The sequence below is a fragment of the Octopus sinensis genome, linkage group LG29 (assembly GCF_006345805.1).
Source record: "Octopus sinensis linkage group LG29, ASM634580v1, whole genome shotgun sequence".
NCBI classification, from domain to species: domain Eukaryota; kingdom Metazoa; phylum Mollusca; class Cephalopoda; order Octopoda; family Octopodidae; genus Octopus; species Octopus sinensis.
In genome coordinates, this window is record NC_043025.1 from 16,028,662 (window position 1) to 16,045,237 (window position 16,576).

The 16,576-nt window shown below is 44.3% G+C and overlaps 1 protein-coding gene across 3 annotated transcripts in view; it reads left to right on the forward strand.

Annotated features, from left to right (window-relative positions):
* LOC115226205 (amino acid transporter AVT3C-like) overlaps positions 1-16,576 on the forward strand; it is a 157,833-nt gene that overhangs the window by 86,650 nt on the left and 54,607 nt on the right. For all 3 annotated transcript variants that reach the window (XM_029797221.2, XM_029797222.2, XM_029797223.2), the window contains exons 5-6: positions 10,906-10,971; positions 14,955-15,021. In XM_029797221.2, coding sequence (XP_029653081.1) covers positions 10,906-10,971; positions 14,955-15,021 — 133 coding nt within the window. The remainder of the gene's footprint in view (positions 1-10,905; positions 10,972-14,954; positions 15,022-16,576) is intronic.

Consider the following 16,576-nt stretch of genomic DNA (forward strand, 5'->3'; position numbering starts at 1 on the left):
TACACTCTCCTACCCTGATGTAATCTCCAGGGATACAGGCATCCAGCAACAGACCTCCGTAATGCTATGATGGACTGTGAAGTCTGGCGTAACATAGTAAATTCCATTGTCTCGACCACGGTCGCAATACCAGAGGGTGCACACTCTCCTACCCTGATGTAATCTCCAGGGATACAGGCATCCAGCAACAGGACCTCCGTAATGCTATGATGGACTGTGAAGTCTGGCGTAACATAGTGAATTCCATTGTCTCGACCACGGTCGCAATACCAGAGGGTGCACACTCTCCTACCCTGATGTAATCTCCAGGGATACAGGCATCCAGCAACAGGACCTCCGTAATGCTATGATGGACTGTGAAGTCTGGCGTAACATAGTAAATTCCATTGTCTCGACCACGATCGCAATACCAGAGGGTGCACACTCTCCTACCCTGATGTAATCTCCAGGGATACAGGCATCCAGCAACAGGACCTCCGTAATGCTATGATGGACTGTGAAGTCTGGCGTAACATAGTAAATTCCATTGTCTCGACCACGGTCGCAATACCAGAGGGCGTACACTCTCCTACCCTGATGTAATCTCCAGGGATACAGGCATCCAGCAACAGGACCTCCGTAATGCTATGATGGACTGTGAAGTCTGGCGTAACATAGTAAATTCCATTGTCTCGACCACAGTCGCAATACCAGAGGGTGCACACTCTCCTACCCTGATGTAATCTCCAGGGATACAGGCATCCAGCAACAGGACCTCCGTAATGCTATGATGGACTGTGAAGTCTGGCGTAACATAGTAAATTCCATTGTCTCGACCACGGTCGCAATACCAGAGGGTGCACACTCTCCTACCCTGATGTAATCTCCAGGGATACAGGCATCCAGCAACAGGACCTCCGTAATGCTATGATGGACTGTGAAGTCTGGCGTAACATAGTAAATTCCATTGTCTCGACCACGGTCGCAATACCAGAGGGTGCACACTCTCCTACCCTGATGTAATCTCCAGGGATACAGGCATCCAGCAACAGGACCTCCGTAATGCTATGATGGACTGTGAAGTCTGGCGTAGCATGGTAAATTCCATTGTCTCGACCACGGTCGCAATACCAGAGGGCGTACACTCTCCTACCCTGATGTAATCTCCAGGGATACAGGCATCCAGCAACAGGACCTCCGTTATGCTATGATGGACCGTGAAGTCTGGCGTAACATTGTAAATTCCATTGTCTCGACCACGGTCGCAATACCAGAGGGCGCACACTCTCCTACCCTGATGTAATCTCCAGGGATACAGGCATCCAGCAACAGGACCTCCGTAATGCTATGATGGACTGTGAAGTCTGGCGTAACATAGTAAATTCCATTGTCTCGACCACGGTCACAATACCAGAGGGCGTACACTCTCCTACCCTGATGTAATCTCCAGGGATACAGGCATCCAGCAACAGGACCTCCGTAATGCTATGATGGACTGTGAAGTCTGGCGTAACATAGTAAATTCCATTGTCTCGACCACGGTCGCAATACCAGAGGGTGCACACTCTCCTACCCTGATGTAATCTCCAGGGATACAGGCATCCAGCAACAGGACCTCCGTAATGCTATGATGGACTGTGAAGTCTGGCGTAACATAGTAAATTCCATTGTCTCGACCACGGTCGCAATACCAGAGGTGCACACTCTCCTACCCTGATGTAATCTCCAGGGATACAGGCATCCAGCAACAGGACCTCCGTAATGCTATGATGGACTGTGAAGTCTGGCGTAGCATGGTAAGTTCCATTGTCTCGACCACGGTCGCAATACCAGAGGGCGTACACTCTCCTACCCTGATGTAATCTCCAGGGATACAGGCATCCAGCAACAGGACCTCCGTAATGCTATGATGGACTGTGAAGTCTGGCGTAACATAGTAAATTCCATTGTCTCGACCACGGTCGCAATACCAGAGGGTGCACACTCTCCTACCCTGATGTAATCTCCAGGGATACAGGCATCCAGCAACAGGACCTCCGTAATGCTATGATGGACTGTGAAGTCTGGCGTAACATAGTAAATTCCATTGTCTCGACCACGGTCGCAATACCAGAGGGTGCACACTCTCCTACCCTGATGTAATCTCCAGGGATACAGGCATCCAGCAACAGGACCTCCGTAATGCTATGATGGACTGTGAAGTCTGGCGTAACATAGTAAATTCCATTGTCTCGACCACGATCGCAATACCAGAGGGTGCACACTCTCCTACCCTGATGTAATCTCCAGGGATACAGGCATCCAGCAACAGGACCTCCGTAATGCTATGATAGACTGTGAAGTCTGGCGTAACATAGTAAATTCCATTGTCTCGACCACGGTCGCAATACCAGAGGGCGTACACTCTCCTACCCTGATGTAATCTCCAGGGATACAGGCATCCAGCAACAGGACCTCCGTAATGCCATGATGGACCGTGAGGTCTGGCGTAACATGGTAAATTCCATTGTCTCGACCACGGTCGCAATACCAGAGGGCGTACACTCTCCTACCCTGATGTAATCTCCAGGGATACAGGCATCCAGCAACAGGACCTCCGTAATGCTATGATGGACTGTGAAGTTTGGCGTAACATAGTAAATTCCATTGTCTCAACCATGGTCGCAATACCAGAGGGCGTACACTCTCCTACCCTGATGTAATCTCCAGGGATACAGGCATCCAGCAACAGGACCTCCGTAATGCTATGATGGACTGTGAAGTCTGGCGTAGCATAGTAAATTCCATTGTCTCGACCACGGTCGCAATACCAGAGGTGCACACTCTCCTACCTACCCTGATGTAATCTCCAGGGATACAGGCATCCAGCAACAGGACCTCTGTAATGCTATGATGGACTGTGAAGTCTGGCGTAACATAGTAAATTCCATTGTCTCGACCACGGTCGCAATACCAGAGGGCGTACACTCTCCTACCCTGATGTAATCTCCAGGATACAGGCATCCAGCAACAGAACCTCCGTAATGCTATGATGGACTGTGAAGTCTGGCGTAACATAGTAAATTCCATTGTCTCGACCACGGTCGCAATACCAGAGGGCGTGCACTCTCCTACCCTGATGTAATCTCCGGGGATACAGGCATCCAGCAACAGGACCTCCGTAATGCTATGATGACGTGAAGTCTGGCGTAGCATAGTAAATTCCATTGTCTCGACCACGGTCGCAATACCAGAGGGTGCACACTCTCCTACCCTGATGTAATCTCCAGGGATACAGGCATCCAGCAACAGGACCTCCGTAATGCTATGATGGACTGTGAAGTCTGGCGTAACATAGTAAATTCCATTGTCTCGACCACGGTCGCAATACCAGAGGGTGCACACTCTCCTACCCTGATGTAATCTCCAGGATACAGGCATCCAGCAACAGGACCTCCGTAATGCTATGATGGACTGTGAAGTCTGGCGTAACATAGTAATTCCATTGTCTCGACCACGATCGCAATACCAGAGGGTGCACACTCTCCTACCCTGATGTAATCTCCAGGGATACAGGCATCCAGCAACAGGACCTCCGTAATGCTATGATGGACTGTGAAGTCTGGCGTAACATAGTAAATTCCATTGTCTCGAACACGGTCGCAATACCAGAGGGCATACACTCTCCTACCCTGATGTAATCTCCGGGGATACAGGCATCCAGCAACAGGACCTCCGTAATGCTATGATGGACTGTGAAGTCTGGCGTAACATAGTAAATTCCATTGTCTCGACCACAGTCGCAATACCAGAGGGTGCACACTCTCCTACCCTGATGTAATCTCCAGGGATACAGGCATCCAGCAACAGGACCTCCGTAATGCTATGATGGACTGTGAAGTCTGGCGTAACATAGCAAATTCCATTGTCTCGACCACAGTCGCAATACCAGAGGGTGCACACTCTCCTACCCTGATGTAATCTCCAGGGATACAGGCATCCAGCAACAGGACCTTCGTAATGCTATGATGGACTGTGAAGTCTGGCGTAACATAGTAAATTCCATTGTCTCGACCACGATCGCAATACCAGAGGGTGCACACTCTCCTACCCTGATGTAATCTCCAGGGATACAGGCATCCAGCAACAGGACCTCCGTAATGCTATGATGGACTGTGAAGTCTGGCGTAGCATGGTAAATTCCATTGTCTCGACCACGGTCGCAATACCAGAGGGCGTACACTCTCCTACCCTGATGTAATCTCCAGGGATACAGGCATCCAGCAACAGGACCTCCGTAATGCTATGATGGACCGTGAAGTCTGGCGTAACATAGTAAATTCCATTGTCTCGACCACGGTCGCAATACCAGAGGGCACACTCTCCTACCCTGATGTAATCTCCAGGGATACAGGCATCCAGCAACAGGACCTCCGTAATGTTATGATGGACTGTGAAGTCTGGCGTAACATAGTAAATTCCATTGTCTCGACCATGGTCGCAATACCAGAGGGTGCTCACTCTCCTACCCTGATGTAATCTCCAGGTATTCAGGCATCCAGCAACAGGACCTCCGTAATGCTATGATGAACTGTGAAGTCTGGCGTAACATAGTAAATTCCATTGTCTGGACCACGGTCGCAATACCAGAGGGTGCACACTCTCCTACCCTGATGTAATCTCCAGGGATACAGGCATCCAGCAACAGGACCTCCGTAATGCTATGATGGACTGTGAAGTCTGGCGTAACATAGTAAATTCCATGTCTCGACCACGATCGCAATACCAGAGGGTGCACGCTCTCCTACCCTGATGTAATCTCCAGGGATACAGGCATCCAGCAACAGGACCTCCGTAATGCTATGATGGACTGTGAAGTCTGGCGTAACATAGTAAATTCCATTGTCTCGACCACGGTCGCAATACCAGAGGGCGTACACTCTCCTACCCTGATGTAATCTCCAGGGATACAGCATCCAGCAACAGGACCTCCGTAATGCTATGATGGACTGTGAAGTCTGGCGTAACATAGTAAATTCCATTGTCTCGACCACAGTCGCAATACCAGAGGGTGCACACTCTCCTACCCTGATGTAATCTCCAGGGATACAGGCATCCAGCAACAGGACCTCCGTAATGTTATGATGGACTGTGAAGTCTGGCGTAACATAGTAAATTCCATTGTCTCGACCACAGTCGCAATACCAGAGGGTGCACACTCTCCTACCCTGATGTAATCTCCAGGGATACAGGCATCCAGCAACAGGACCTCCGTAATGCTATGATGGACTGTGAAGTCTGGCGTAACATAGTAAATTCCATTGTCTCGACCACGATCGCAATACCAGAGGGTGCACACTCTCCTACCCTGATGTAATCTCCAGGGATACAGGCATCCAGCAACAGGACCTCCGTAATGCTATGATGGACTGTGAAGTCTGGCGTAACATAGTAAATTCCATTGTCTCGACCACGGTCGCAATACCAGAGGGCGTACACTCTCCTACCCTGATGTAATCTCCAGGGATACAGGCATCCAGCAACAGGACCTCCGTAATGCTATGATGGACTGTGAAGTCTGGCGTAACATAGTAAATTCCATTGTCTCGACCACGGTCGCAATACCAGAGGGTGCACACTCTCCTACCCTGATGTAATCTCCAGGGATACAGGCATCCAGCAACAGGACCTCCGTAATGCTATGATGGACTGTGAAGTCTGGCGTAACATAGTAAATTCCATTGTCTCGACCACGGTCGCAATACCAGAGGGTGCACACTCTCCTACCCTGATGTAATCTCCAGGGATCCAGGCATCCAGCAACAGGACCTCCGTAATGCTATGATGGACTGTGAAGTCTGGCGTAGCATGGTAAATTCCATTGTCTCGACCACGGTCGCAATACCAGAGGGCGTTCACTCTCCTACCCTGATGTAATCTCCAGGGATACAGGCATCCAGCAACAGGACCTCCGTAATGCTATGATAGACCGTGAAGTCTGGCGTAACATAGTAAATTCCATTTTCTCGACCACGGTCGCAATACCAGAGGGCGTACACTCTCCTACCCTGATGTAATCTCCAGGGATACAGGCATCCAGCAACAGGACCTCCGTAATGCTATGATGGACTGTGAAGTCTGGCGTAGCATAGTAAATTCCATTGTCTCGACCATGGTCGCAATACCAGAGGGTGCTCACTCTCCTACCCTGATGTAATCTCCAGGGATACAGGCATCCAGCAACAGGACCTCCGTAATGCTATGATTGACTGTGAAGTCTGGCGTAACATAGTAAATTCCATTGTCTCGACCACGGTCGCAATACCAGAGGGTGCACACTCTCCTACCCTGATGTAATCTCCAGGGATACAGGCATCCAGCAACAGGACCTCCGTAATGCTATGATGGACTGTGAAGTCTGGCGTAACATAGTAAATTCCATTGTCTCGACCACGATCGCAATACCACAGGGTGCACACTCTCCTACCCTGATGTAATCTCCAGGGATACAGGCATCCAGCAACAGGACCTCCGTAATGCTATGATGGACTGTGAAGTCTGGCGTAACATAGTAAATTCCATTGTCTCGACCACAGTCGCAATACCAGAGGGTGCACACTCTCCTACCCTGATGTAATCTCCAGGGATACAGGCATCCAGCAACAGGACCTCCGTAATGCTATGATGGACTGTGAAGTCTGGCGTAACATAGTAAATTCCATTGTCTCGACCACAGTCACAATACCGGAGGGTGCACACTCTCCTACCCTGATGTAATCTCCAGGGATACAGGCATCCAGCAACAGGACCTCCGTAATGCTATGATGGACTGTGAAGTCTGGCGTAACATAGTAAATTCCATTGTCTCGACCACGATCGCAATACCAGAGGGTGCACACTCTCCTACCCTGATGTAATCTCCAGGGATACAGGCATCCAGCAACAGGACCTCCGTAATGCTATGATGGACTGTGAAGTCTGGCGTAACATAGTAATTTCCATTGTCTTGACCACGGTCGCAATACCAGAGGGCGTACACTCTCCTACCCTGATGTAATCTCCAGGGATACAGGCATCCAGCAACAGGACCTCCGTAATGCTATGATGGACTGTGAAGTCTGGCGTAACATAGTAATTCCATTGTCTCGACCACGGTCGCAATACCAGAGGGCGCACACTCTCCTACCCTGATGTAATCTCCAGGGATACAGGCATCCAGCAACAGGACCTCCGTAATGCTATGATGGACTGTGAAGTCTGGCGTAACATAGTAAATTCCATTGTCTCGACCACGTCGCAATACCAGAGGGTGCACACTCTCCTACCCTGATGTAATCTCCAGGGATACAGGCATCCAGCAACAGGACCTCCGTAATGCTATGATGGACTGTGAAGTCTGGCGTAACATAGTAAATTCCATTGTCTCGACCACGATCGCAATACCAGAGGGTGCTCACTCTCCTACCCTGATGTAATCTCCAGGGATACAGGCATCCAGCAACAGGACCTCCGTAATGCTATGATGGACTGTGAAGTCTGGCGTAACATAGTAAATTCCATTGTCTCGACCACGGTCGCAATACCAGAGGGCGTACACTCTCCTACCCTGATGTAATCTCCAGGGATACAGGCATCCAGCAACAGGACCTCCGTAATGCTATGATGGACTGTGAAGTCTGGCGTAACATAGTAAATTCCATTGTCTCGACCACAGTCGCAATACCAGAGGGTGCACACTCTCCTACCCTGATGTAATCTCCAGGGATACAGGCATCCAGCAACAGGACCTCCGTAATGCTATGATGGACTGTGAAGTCTGGCGTAACATAGTAAATTCCATTGTCTGGACCACAGTCGCAATACCAGAGGGTGCACACTCTCCTACCCTGATGTAATCTCCAGGGATACAGGCATCCAGCAACAGGACCTCCGTAATGCTATGATGGACTGTGAAGTCTGGCGTAACATAGTAAATTCCATTGTCTCGACCACGATCGCAATACCAGAGGGTGCACACTCTCCTACCCTGATGTAATCTCCAGGGATACAGGCATCCAGCAACAGGACCTCCGTAATGCTATGATGGACTGTGAAGTCTGGCGTAACATAGTAAATTCCATTGTCTCGACCACGGTCGCAATACCAGAGGGCGTACACTCTCCTACCCTGATGTAATCTCCAGGGATACAGGCATCCAGCAACAGGACCTCCGTAATGCTATGATGGACTGTGAAGTCTGGCGTAACATAGTAAATTCCATTGTCTCGACCACGGTCGCAATACCAGAGGGCGCACACTCTCCTACCCTGATGTAATCTCCAGGGATACAGGCATCCAGCAACAGGACCTCCGTAATGCTATGATGGACTGTGAAGTCTGGCGTAACATAGTAAATTCCATTGTCTCGACCACGGTCGCAATACCAGAGGGTGCACACTCTCCTACCCTGATGTAATCTCCAGGGATACAGGCATCCAGCAACAGGACCTCCGTAATGCTATGATGGACTGTGAAGTCTGGCGTAACATAGTAAATTCCATTGTCTCGACCACGGTCGCAATACCAGAGGGTGCACACTCTCCTACCCTGATGTAATCTCCAGGGATACAGGCATCCAGCAACAGGACCTCCGTAATGCTACGATGGACTGTGAAGTCTGGTGTAGCATGGTAAATTCCATTGTCTCGACCACGGTCGCAATACCAGAGGGCGTACACTCTCCTACCCTGATGTAATCTCCAGGGATACAGGCATCGAGCAACAGGACCTCCGTAATGCTATGATGGACTGTGAAGTCTGGCGTAACATAGTAAATTCCATTGTCTCGACCACGGTCGCAATACCAGAGGGCGCACACTCTCCTACCCTGATGTAATCTCCAGGGATACAGGCATCCAGCAACAGGACCTCCGTAATGCTCTGATGGACCGTGAAGTCTGGCGTAACATAGTAAATTCCATTGTCTCGACCACGGTCGCAATACCAGAGGGTGCACACTCTCCTACCCTGATGTAATCTCCAGGGATACAGGCATCCAGCAACAGGACCTCCGTAATGCTATGATGGACTGTGAAGTCTGGCGTAGCATGGCAAATTCCATTGTCTCGACCACGGTCGAACAATGATGATGATATATTTCCTAGACATTATCTCCAAGAACTTTTATTTAGCTTCTGTCTGTTATATTTCTCTTTATCTTTACAATCCTTTTTCTAGGTTATTAATGATAAATATATCTCTTGCCTTTTCTTCTACTGAATTTATCAACCTGTTACTTTTTAATATCCCACTAAATTCTCCTTCCCTTCTATTAACTTTATGATTATTGTTGTATTCTATATTCCATAAGGTTCTTCTTTTAAAGAAATATTGACTTTGCATTCTTGAAACATGTTGAGGGATTATTTTTTAACATGGACTTAGTTTAACCCGAAGAGCAGCCTTAACATCTGCATTCATTTACAGATCGTTAATATTAATGCAGACATGAAGTAATTTATTACTTATTATAAGCTATAATTAAACAAATCATCTCTACGTTCTTATTAAGCTGTGAAACAATTGTCGTTAAATAAGAATTCTAATGGCTAAAAAAATTTTATATTTTTCTCTTTGTTTTTCTCTTGTATCCATTCTGTATATTCTATATTTTTGTAGAATGATATGTTAAGGAGCTTCTTTTTTTTTTTGAGAAACACGGGATGAGTTTAATCCATATATTGTGACTTAAATATATATGTATTTTTATATATCTACTCATCTGTCTGTCTGTCTCTCTATATTTATATATATGTTATATATATAAAGCACCATCCGAACGTGACCGATGCCAACCCTGCCTCGAATGGCTTCTGTGCTGGCGGCACATAAAAAGCACCAACCGATCGTGACCGATGCCAGACCCCTCTGGCTCCTGTGCAGGTGGCACGTAAAAAGCACCCACTACACTCGCGGAGTGGTTGGCGTTAGGAAGGGCATCCAGCTGTAGAAACACTGCCAGACCAGACTGGAGCCTGGGGCAGCCCCTGGCTCCCCAGACCCCGGTCGAACCGTCCAACCCGTGCTAGCGCGGAAAAACGGACGTTAAACGATGATGATGATGATGATGATGATAGATATACACACATACACACACATATATACACACACATGCACACATACATACACACACACATATATACATACACACACACATATATATATATATATATATATATATATAGAGAGAGAGAGAGAGAGCGACATATATAGAGATACATATAAATTATATATATATATTTGTGAAAAGGGTGGACGTTGTTACACAAGCAGTTGTGCAGGTAAAAGTGTTAGTAAATATGGTCGGATTGACCTGAAAATTTGCACACCTGTATTAAAAGTGGTGGGGAGTTTGCTCAATTGAAAGGCGTGGCCTCTAGGGCAAAATTCCTCATCTTTAAAATGTAGCCCAAGTAGTCCTGAATGAAAACAGTATGTGTGCGTGTGTGTGTGTATATTTATGTATATAACATATATATAAATATAGAGAGACAGACAGACAGACAGATGAGTAGATAGATAAAAATACATATATATTTAAGTCACAATATATGGATTAAACTCATCCCGTGTTTCTCAAAAAAAAAAAAGCTCCTTAACATATCATTCTACAAAAAATATAGAATATACAGAATGGATACAAGAGAAAAACAAGGAGAAAAATATAAAATATAAAATCCCGAGCAAGGCCGGGTATCTCTGCTAGTATATAATACACACACACACACATATAGATAGATAAAGATATACATACATATATGGAAAACGGACGTTAAGCAATGATGATGATGATGATGAAACACTGGGGTCATTGCAATCAACTAGTCCCCTCCCACAAAATTTCAGGCTTTGTCCCTTAATTAGAAAGGATTATTATTATTATGTAAATTTTTTTTTTCAACTTTGTAGGATATTTTGCAATGGGGTGGTTTGGCAGACTGGTGGTTGATATTGTCCTGCTGGTGTCACAAATTGGTGAGTAACACACAATTTCCAATCTCTTGATATTCTCCTTGTCATGTATACAGCAGGGTTGGCCAAAAGTCACTTGACACTAAATCAAAACCTTTAATTCCAAAATTTATTTCTGTTTAACAATCTTTGTGGTACCAGTGCCGGTGGCACATAAGAAAACCATCCGAACGTGGCCGTAGCCAGTACCGCATCGACTGGCCTCCGTGCTGAGGGCACGTAACAAACACCATCCGAGCGTGGCCGTCTGCCAGCCTTGTCTGGCACCTGTGTCGGTGGCACATAAAAAACACCATCCGAGCGTGGCCATCTGCCAGCCTCGTCTGGCACCTGTGTTGGTGGCACATAAAAAACACCATCCAAGCGTGGCCGTCTGCCAGCTTCGTCTGGCACCTGTGTCGGTGGCACATAAAATCACCCACTACACTCTCGAGTGGTTGGCGTTAGGAAGGGCATCCAGCCGTAGAAACACTGCCAGATCTGACTGGCCTGGTGTAGCCTTCGGGCTTGCCAGACCCCAGTTTAACCGTCCAACCCATGCTAGCATGGAAAGCGGACGTTAAACGATGATGATGATGATGATGAACTGAATGAATATAAAAGTCTTTTGATATGAAACATCACAAAAATTGTTCAAACTGAAATCCTTCTTGAGCGACACATTTTTCCATTTGAGTCAGTACAGAATCACAGCAGAGAGTATTAATGGAATTATGATTTACTGTCTGGTAACTTTTGGCCAATTCCGCATACCATCATCATCATCATCATCATTGATTCAATGTCCTCTCTTCCATGCTTGCGAGGGTTGGACAGAATTAGTCGTGGCAGATTTACTTCTGTGGCCAGATGCCTTTCCTGTCCTCAACCCTTGCCTGTGTGTTAGAAGTATCCCATTAATTTAAATCTCCTCAATATCACTTAATGTTAAATGCTGGTACTTGCAGTTTTTCATTAAAGAGAAATAGCAGGCTATTTTGAATTTTTTCCTGAAGGCATCAGAGTATTTCACACAAATGAACAGCAAAAATGGCAAAATGACAATGCTAGCCATTCTCATTTTGTTTAGCGGCATTTCACCTGTCTATACTTTCTGAGTTCAAATTCTGTCATGTTTGACTTTGCCTTTCATCCTTTCGGGGTCGATAAATTAAGTACCGTAAATCCTCGAGTATAGTCCTCCCTTGAGTATAATACGCAGGGGATTTTTAAGGGGCTGTACCTCTGAAAAACCTAAACCTTGGGTATAATATGCAACCCTTCTCTAACTTGAGTCAAGGAGGTCTATATAGCGTCCTTGGTTTGTAAAAATGTATACGGTAACGCCCTTTATTAGTATTGTATATATAACATAATGCAAACGTGTAGCTTTTTTGTGCATTTTGTTTGCAGAAAATAAAGAAATAACAGTAATAACGTTTAATAAATGTTGCTTACTGCAAGTTATGGATGATTCTTTTATGACTTTATTGCTTTCGGGCTGAGCTTCAGGTATTTTCGCGCCTGACAACACAAAATGCGTCTGAATAAACATTGCCAGACAGCAAATAGAGACTCGGACATTGCTTAGAAAATATTTTTAATTTTTAACCTTGTGTGTAATACGCACTAGGGATTTTGACCTTTAAATTTTGGGGAAAAAATGCAGATTATACTTGACGATTTACGGTACCAGTTGCATACTGGGGTCAGTGTAATAAACTAGTCCCAATTTTGTTTTGCCTTGCATTGAGGTTATGCTCCATTTCTTTTTTTTTTAACACTGTATGTCTTTAATGAGACCCTCGTTAGAGGAAAAATGCATTTACTAGCGCTTAACAATATGTATAATGTATGTTTGAGACCTCAGGTATCAGGGATTGCTATACTTGTTGATCTTACTACATCTGAATTCCTTGAGGGGGGGGGGTGCTTGCTGTGACTAAGGGCAAACCAATGAACTATACTACCGATCCTGACATCTGCATGCTAAGTGGAGTCAAAACCAATTAAGGGGTAGCTAGAGTCAGAGTCAGAGTTGGTAAAACCATATTGACTCCGACTCACAATACAACATACGGGCCCCTTCAAAGTACAAGTGTATGCATATGTTTTATGAGATATGTAGACCAGAATCCCTTAATTACATAAAGAGGAGTTGGAGTCGGAGTGTTTTGTTTCGACTTCACAGCCTTGATCCCCCCCACACCTTCCTTTCCATTCCTTTCTCTCTTCCCCACCAAATACACACAGAACTGCCCACAAACCCCAATCCTCCTTTTCACTGGCCAAAATTGATAAACACCCTTCAGTTATACATCCTCTACCTCCACCACTAATGGCATAGAGCCCAAAGAAAGGAACGCATGGCTATGATCCACCCAATGTCCACGGATATTGCCGACTGTACTCTAATCACCCCCTGGAATACAGGCTATGATCATAAGGAATTTGTGAATTGTGGAAACCCGCGTAGTGGGGCATTAAAAAATTTATAAATTCCATTCATGGATCATTATTATTACTATTACTATGTATAGCCTACAGCATATTGGCACAGTTTGGTGCAACCCCCAAACACTGCTGTCTCTATCATCAGGCAGGAGCCAGTATAATAATACAGGAGCTTTTATATACAGATTCAAAAATGCTTCCCATAAACAAATTTAAAGGATACACACACACACACACACACACACACACACATTATATATATATATATACTGGTATGTATAATTATTTGTATATATATTTCTTGTGTATTGTGTTCATGAAGGAAAAAAGCACTTTTTATGGCCTTAATCCAGAAATTGGACCCAATTCACAATTAAAGTGAAATCTTTTTTAGTATTTTTTCATTTGCTTCACTACAACCTCTGTCCTTTTTGCAGTTTTGCCGTAGTTTTTTTAGTGCTTTGGCATTAATTTCAGGACAGCCACTTTGCTTTGCTCCCTTAATATAATTACATATATATATATATACCGAAAATATTAGAAACAGCAGCCAAAATTGACCACTATGTCCTCTACTAATAAAAAGTCTCCACAAACAAACAGAATTTGTAAGCTGTATATGGCAAAAAAAGGCAGAAAATAATGAAATCCCAGCCTATCCCAGCGTTATTTTCATTATTTTCTGCCTTTTTTGCCATATACAACTTACAAATTCTGTTTGTTTGTGGAGACTTTTTACTAGTGGAGGAAATAGTGATCAATTTTGGCTGCTGTTTCTAATATTTTCGGTATGTGGTTTTGAGCAACTTGTTGCATTTAACCCTTAATTATAATTATTATAACCCTTACCAAATATGGTCTTTTCCATACCGATAAATCTACTAGGTGAAATTGATTAATTTTATTAAATTAATTATATTCCACCCTTTATTGCATATATATATATATATATATATGCTTATATATATATATAAGTATATATAACTGCTTGATTTTCTTGTACTTAACATTCATGTTAGTATGTCAATGTCTGTATATATGATTAGGGTGGTGAGCTGCCAGAATCGTTAGCAGAATCGTTAGCAGGATGGGTGAAATGCTTAGTGGTATTTTGTCTACCATTATGTTCTGATCTCAAATTCCGCCACGGTTGACTTTCCCTTTCATCCTCCTGGGGTCAATTAAATAAGTACCAGTTACACATTGAGGGTGATGTAATCGACTTAATCCCTTTGTCTAGTCTTGTTTGTCCCTTCTATGTTTAGTCCCCTGTGGGCAATAAAGAAATATATATATATATATATGATTATGTATATATGTTTATAATATACATTTATATGCATATGTATGTGTGTGTGTGTGTGCATTTGCATAATTGTTGTTATTAATTCATATTTCTCCGTGATTATCTGTTTGTGTCTATATATGTAAATGTATATAAATATATGTAGCTTTATATATATGAGAATATATATATATATATATGTGTGTGTATGTTTGTATATATATATATATATATATATATATATATATAATGTATTTCTTTCCTTCAGGTTTCTGTTGTGCCTATCTAATATTTATCTGTGAGAACCTGTCTGACAACATCAAAGGGTTGTCAATGTAAGTAGAGCCTTTTCTATCACCTTGGTTACACACACACAGCTACACACATATCCAAAATGTATATACATGCATATAGGGTCATCCCATAAATAATGCAGTTTTTTTTCAATTACACCAATGGAAAGTCAGAGGGGGATGGGATAAACTGCCTGCATCAATTTACTATAAAAGCAGGTAGTCACTTTACCTTTTCCTTATTCTTAGTGCAAGTTTTGAAGAGTGCAGTTTGATTTTAACAGTTAAATCACCATTCAAGTATGGCTGATGCCCGTGCCACCTGAGTGGCACGTCAAAAGCTTCATTCAAGTGTGGTTGATGCCAGTGCCGCCTGACTGGCTCTCATGCCGGTGGTATGTAAAAAGCAGCTACTATATTCTTGGAGTGGTTGGCATTAGGAAGGGCATCCAGCTGTAGAAACCTTCCCAAATCAGATTGGAGCCTGGTGCAGCCTCTGGGCTTGCCAGACCTCAATCAAAGTGTCCAACCTATGCCAGTATTGGAAGGTGGATGTTAAACGACAGTGATGATGATGATGATTTTTTCAAAGCTGTGATAGAAGTGACAAAGGACCATATTTGGCATATTTTGCTTTTATGAGTTCAATAAAGGCAACAACGCAATGGAAAGTGTGAGGAATATTAATGCAGTATATGAGGATCAGACAATAAGCGTAATCCAGTGTCAAGGGTGGTTCCAGAAATTCCAAGCCGGAAACTACAGCCTAGAAGACAAGCCTCATCCTTGAAGATCTGTAGAGCTGGACAAGGACGTCCTGCAAACCCTGGTGGAACAAAATCCCATTGTAACTGTTGAAGAACTAGCAGAGAAGCTTGGATATGGTCATTTAACCATTTGACATCTGGAAAGTCAGCAAATTGGGTCAATGGGTTCCTCACAAACCTTCCAAGTCTAATCGCATGCAGAGAGTGAATGTGTGATCTTCTTTGCTGTCACATCTCATGAATGAACCTTTTTTTGGACCGAATGCTAACTGGTGATGAGAAGTGAGTTCTCTATAAAAATGTCAAGTTCTGAAGACAGTGGTTAGGGAAAGGAGAAACACTGGCACCGCAGGCTAAAGAAAGTCTTCACCCATGTAAGGTGTTGTTATTTGTTTGGTGAGATATGAAAGTTTTAGTTCACTTTGAACTTTTAAACCCAAACCAAATGATAGCAAAGGAGATCTGCTTTGAGCAGCTTGAGGGGCTTAAATCAGCGCTAGAAGGAAAAGGATTATCTTTGGCTTCAAGACAAAAGGTGTTCTTCCATCAGAATAATGCTTGCCCACATACAGCGAGGATAACATCCCAAAGGCTGGAGCAGTTGGAATGGGAAACGATGCCCCACCCACCATATTCACCAGACATTGCCCTGTCTGATTATCATTCATTCAGAAGTCTTCAAAATCATTTAAATGGAAAAAATATGAATTCTGTTGAGACGGTCAGAACAGTACTGGAGGAGTATTTTTCATCAAGGACAAGTGAATCTTGGAAGAGGGGCCTTGCAAGTCTACGAGATAGATGGAAGAGCATTGTAGAAAATGAAGGAG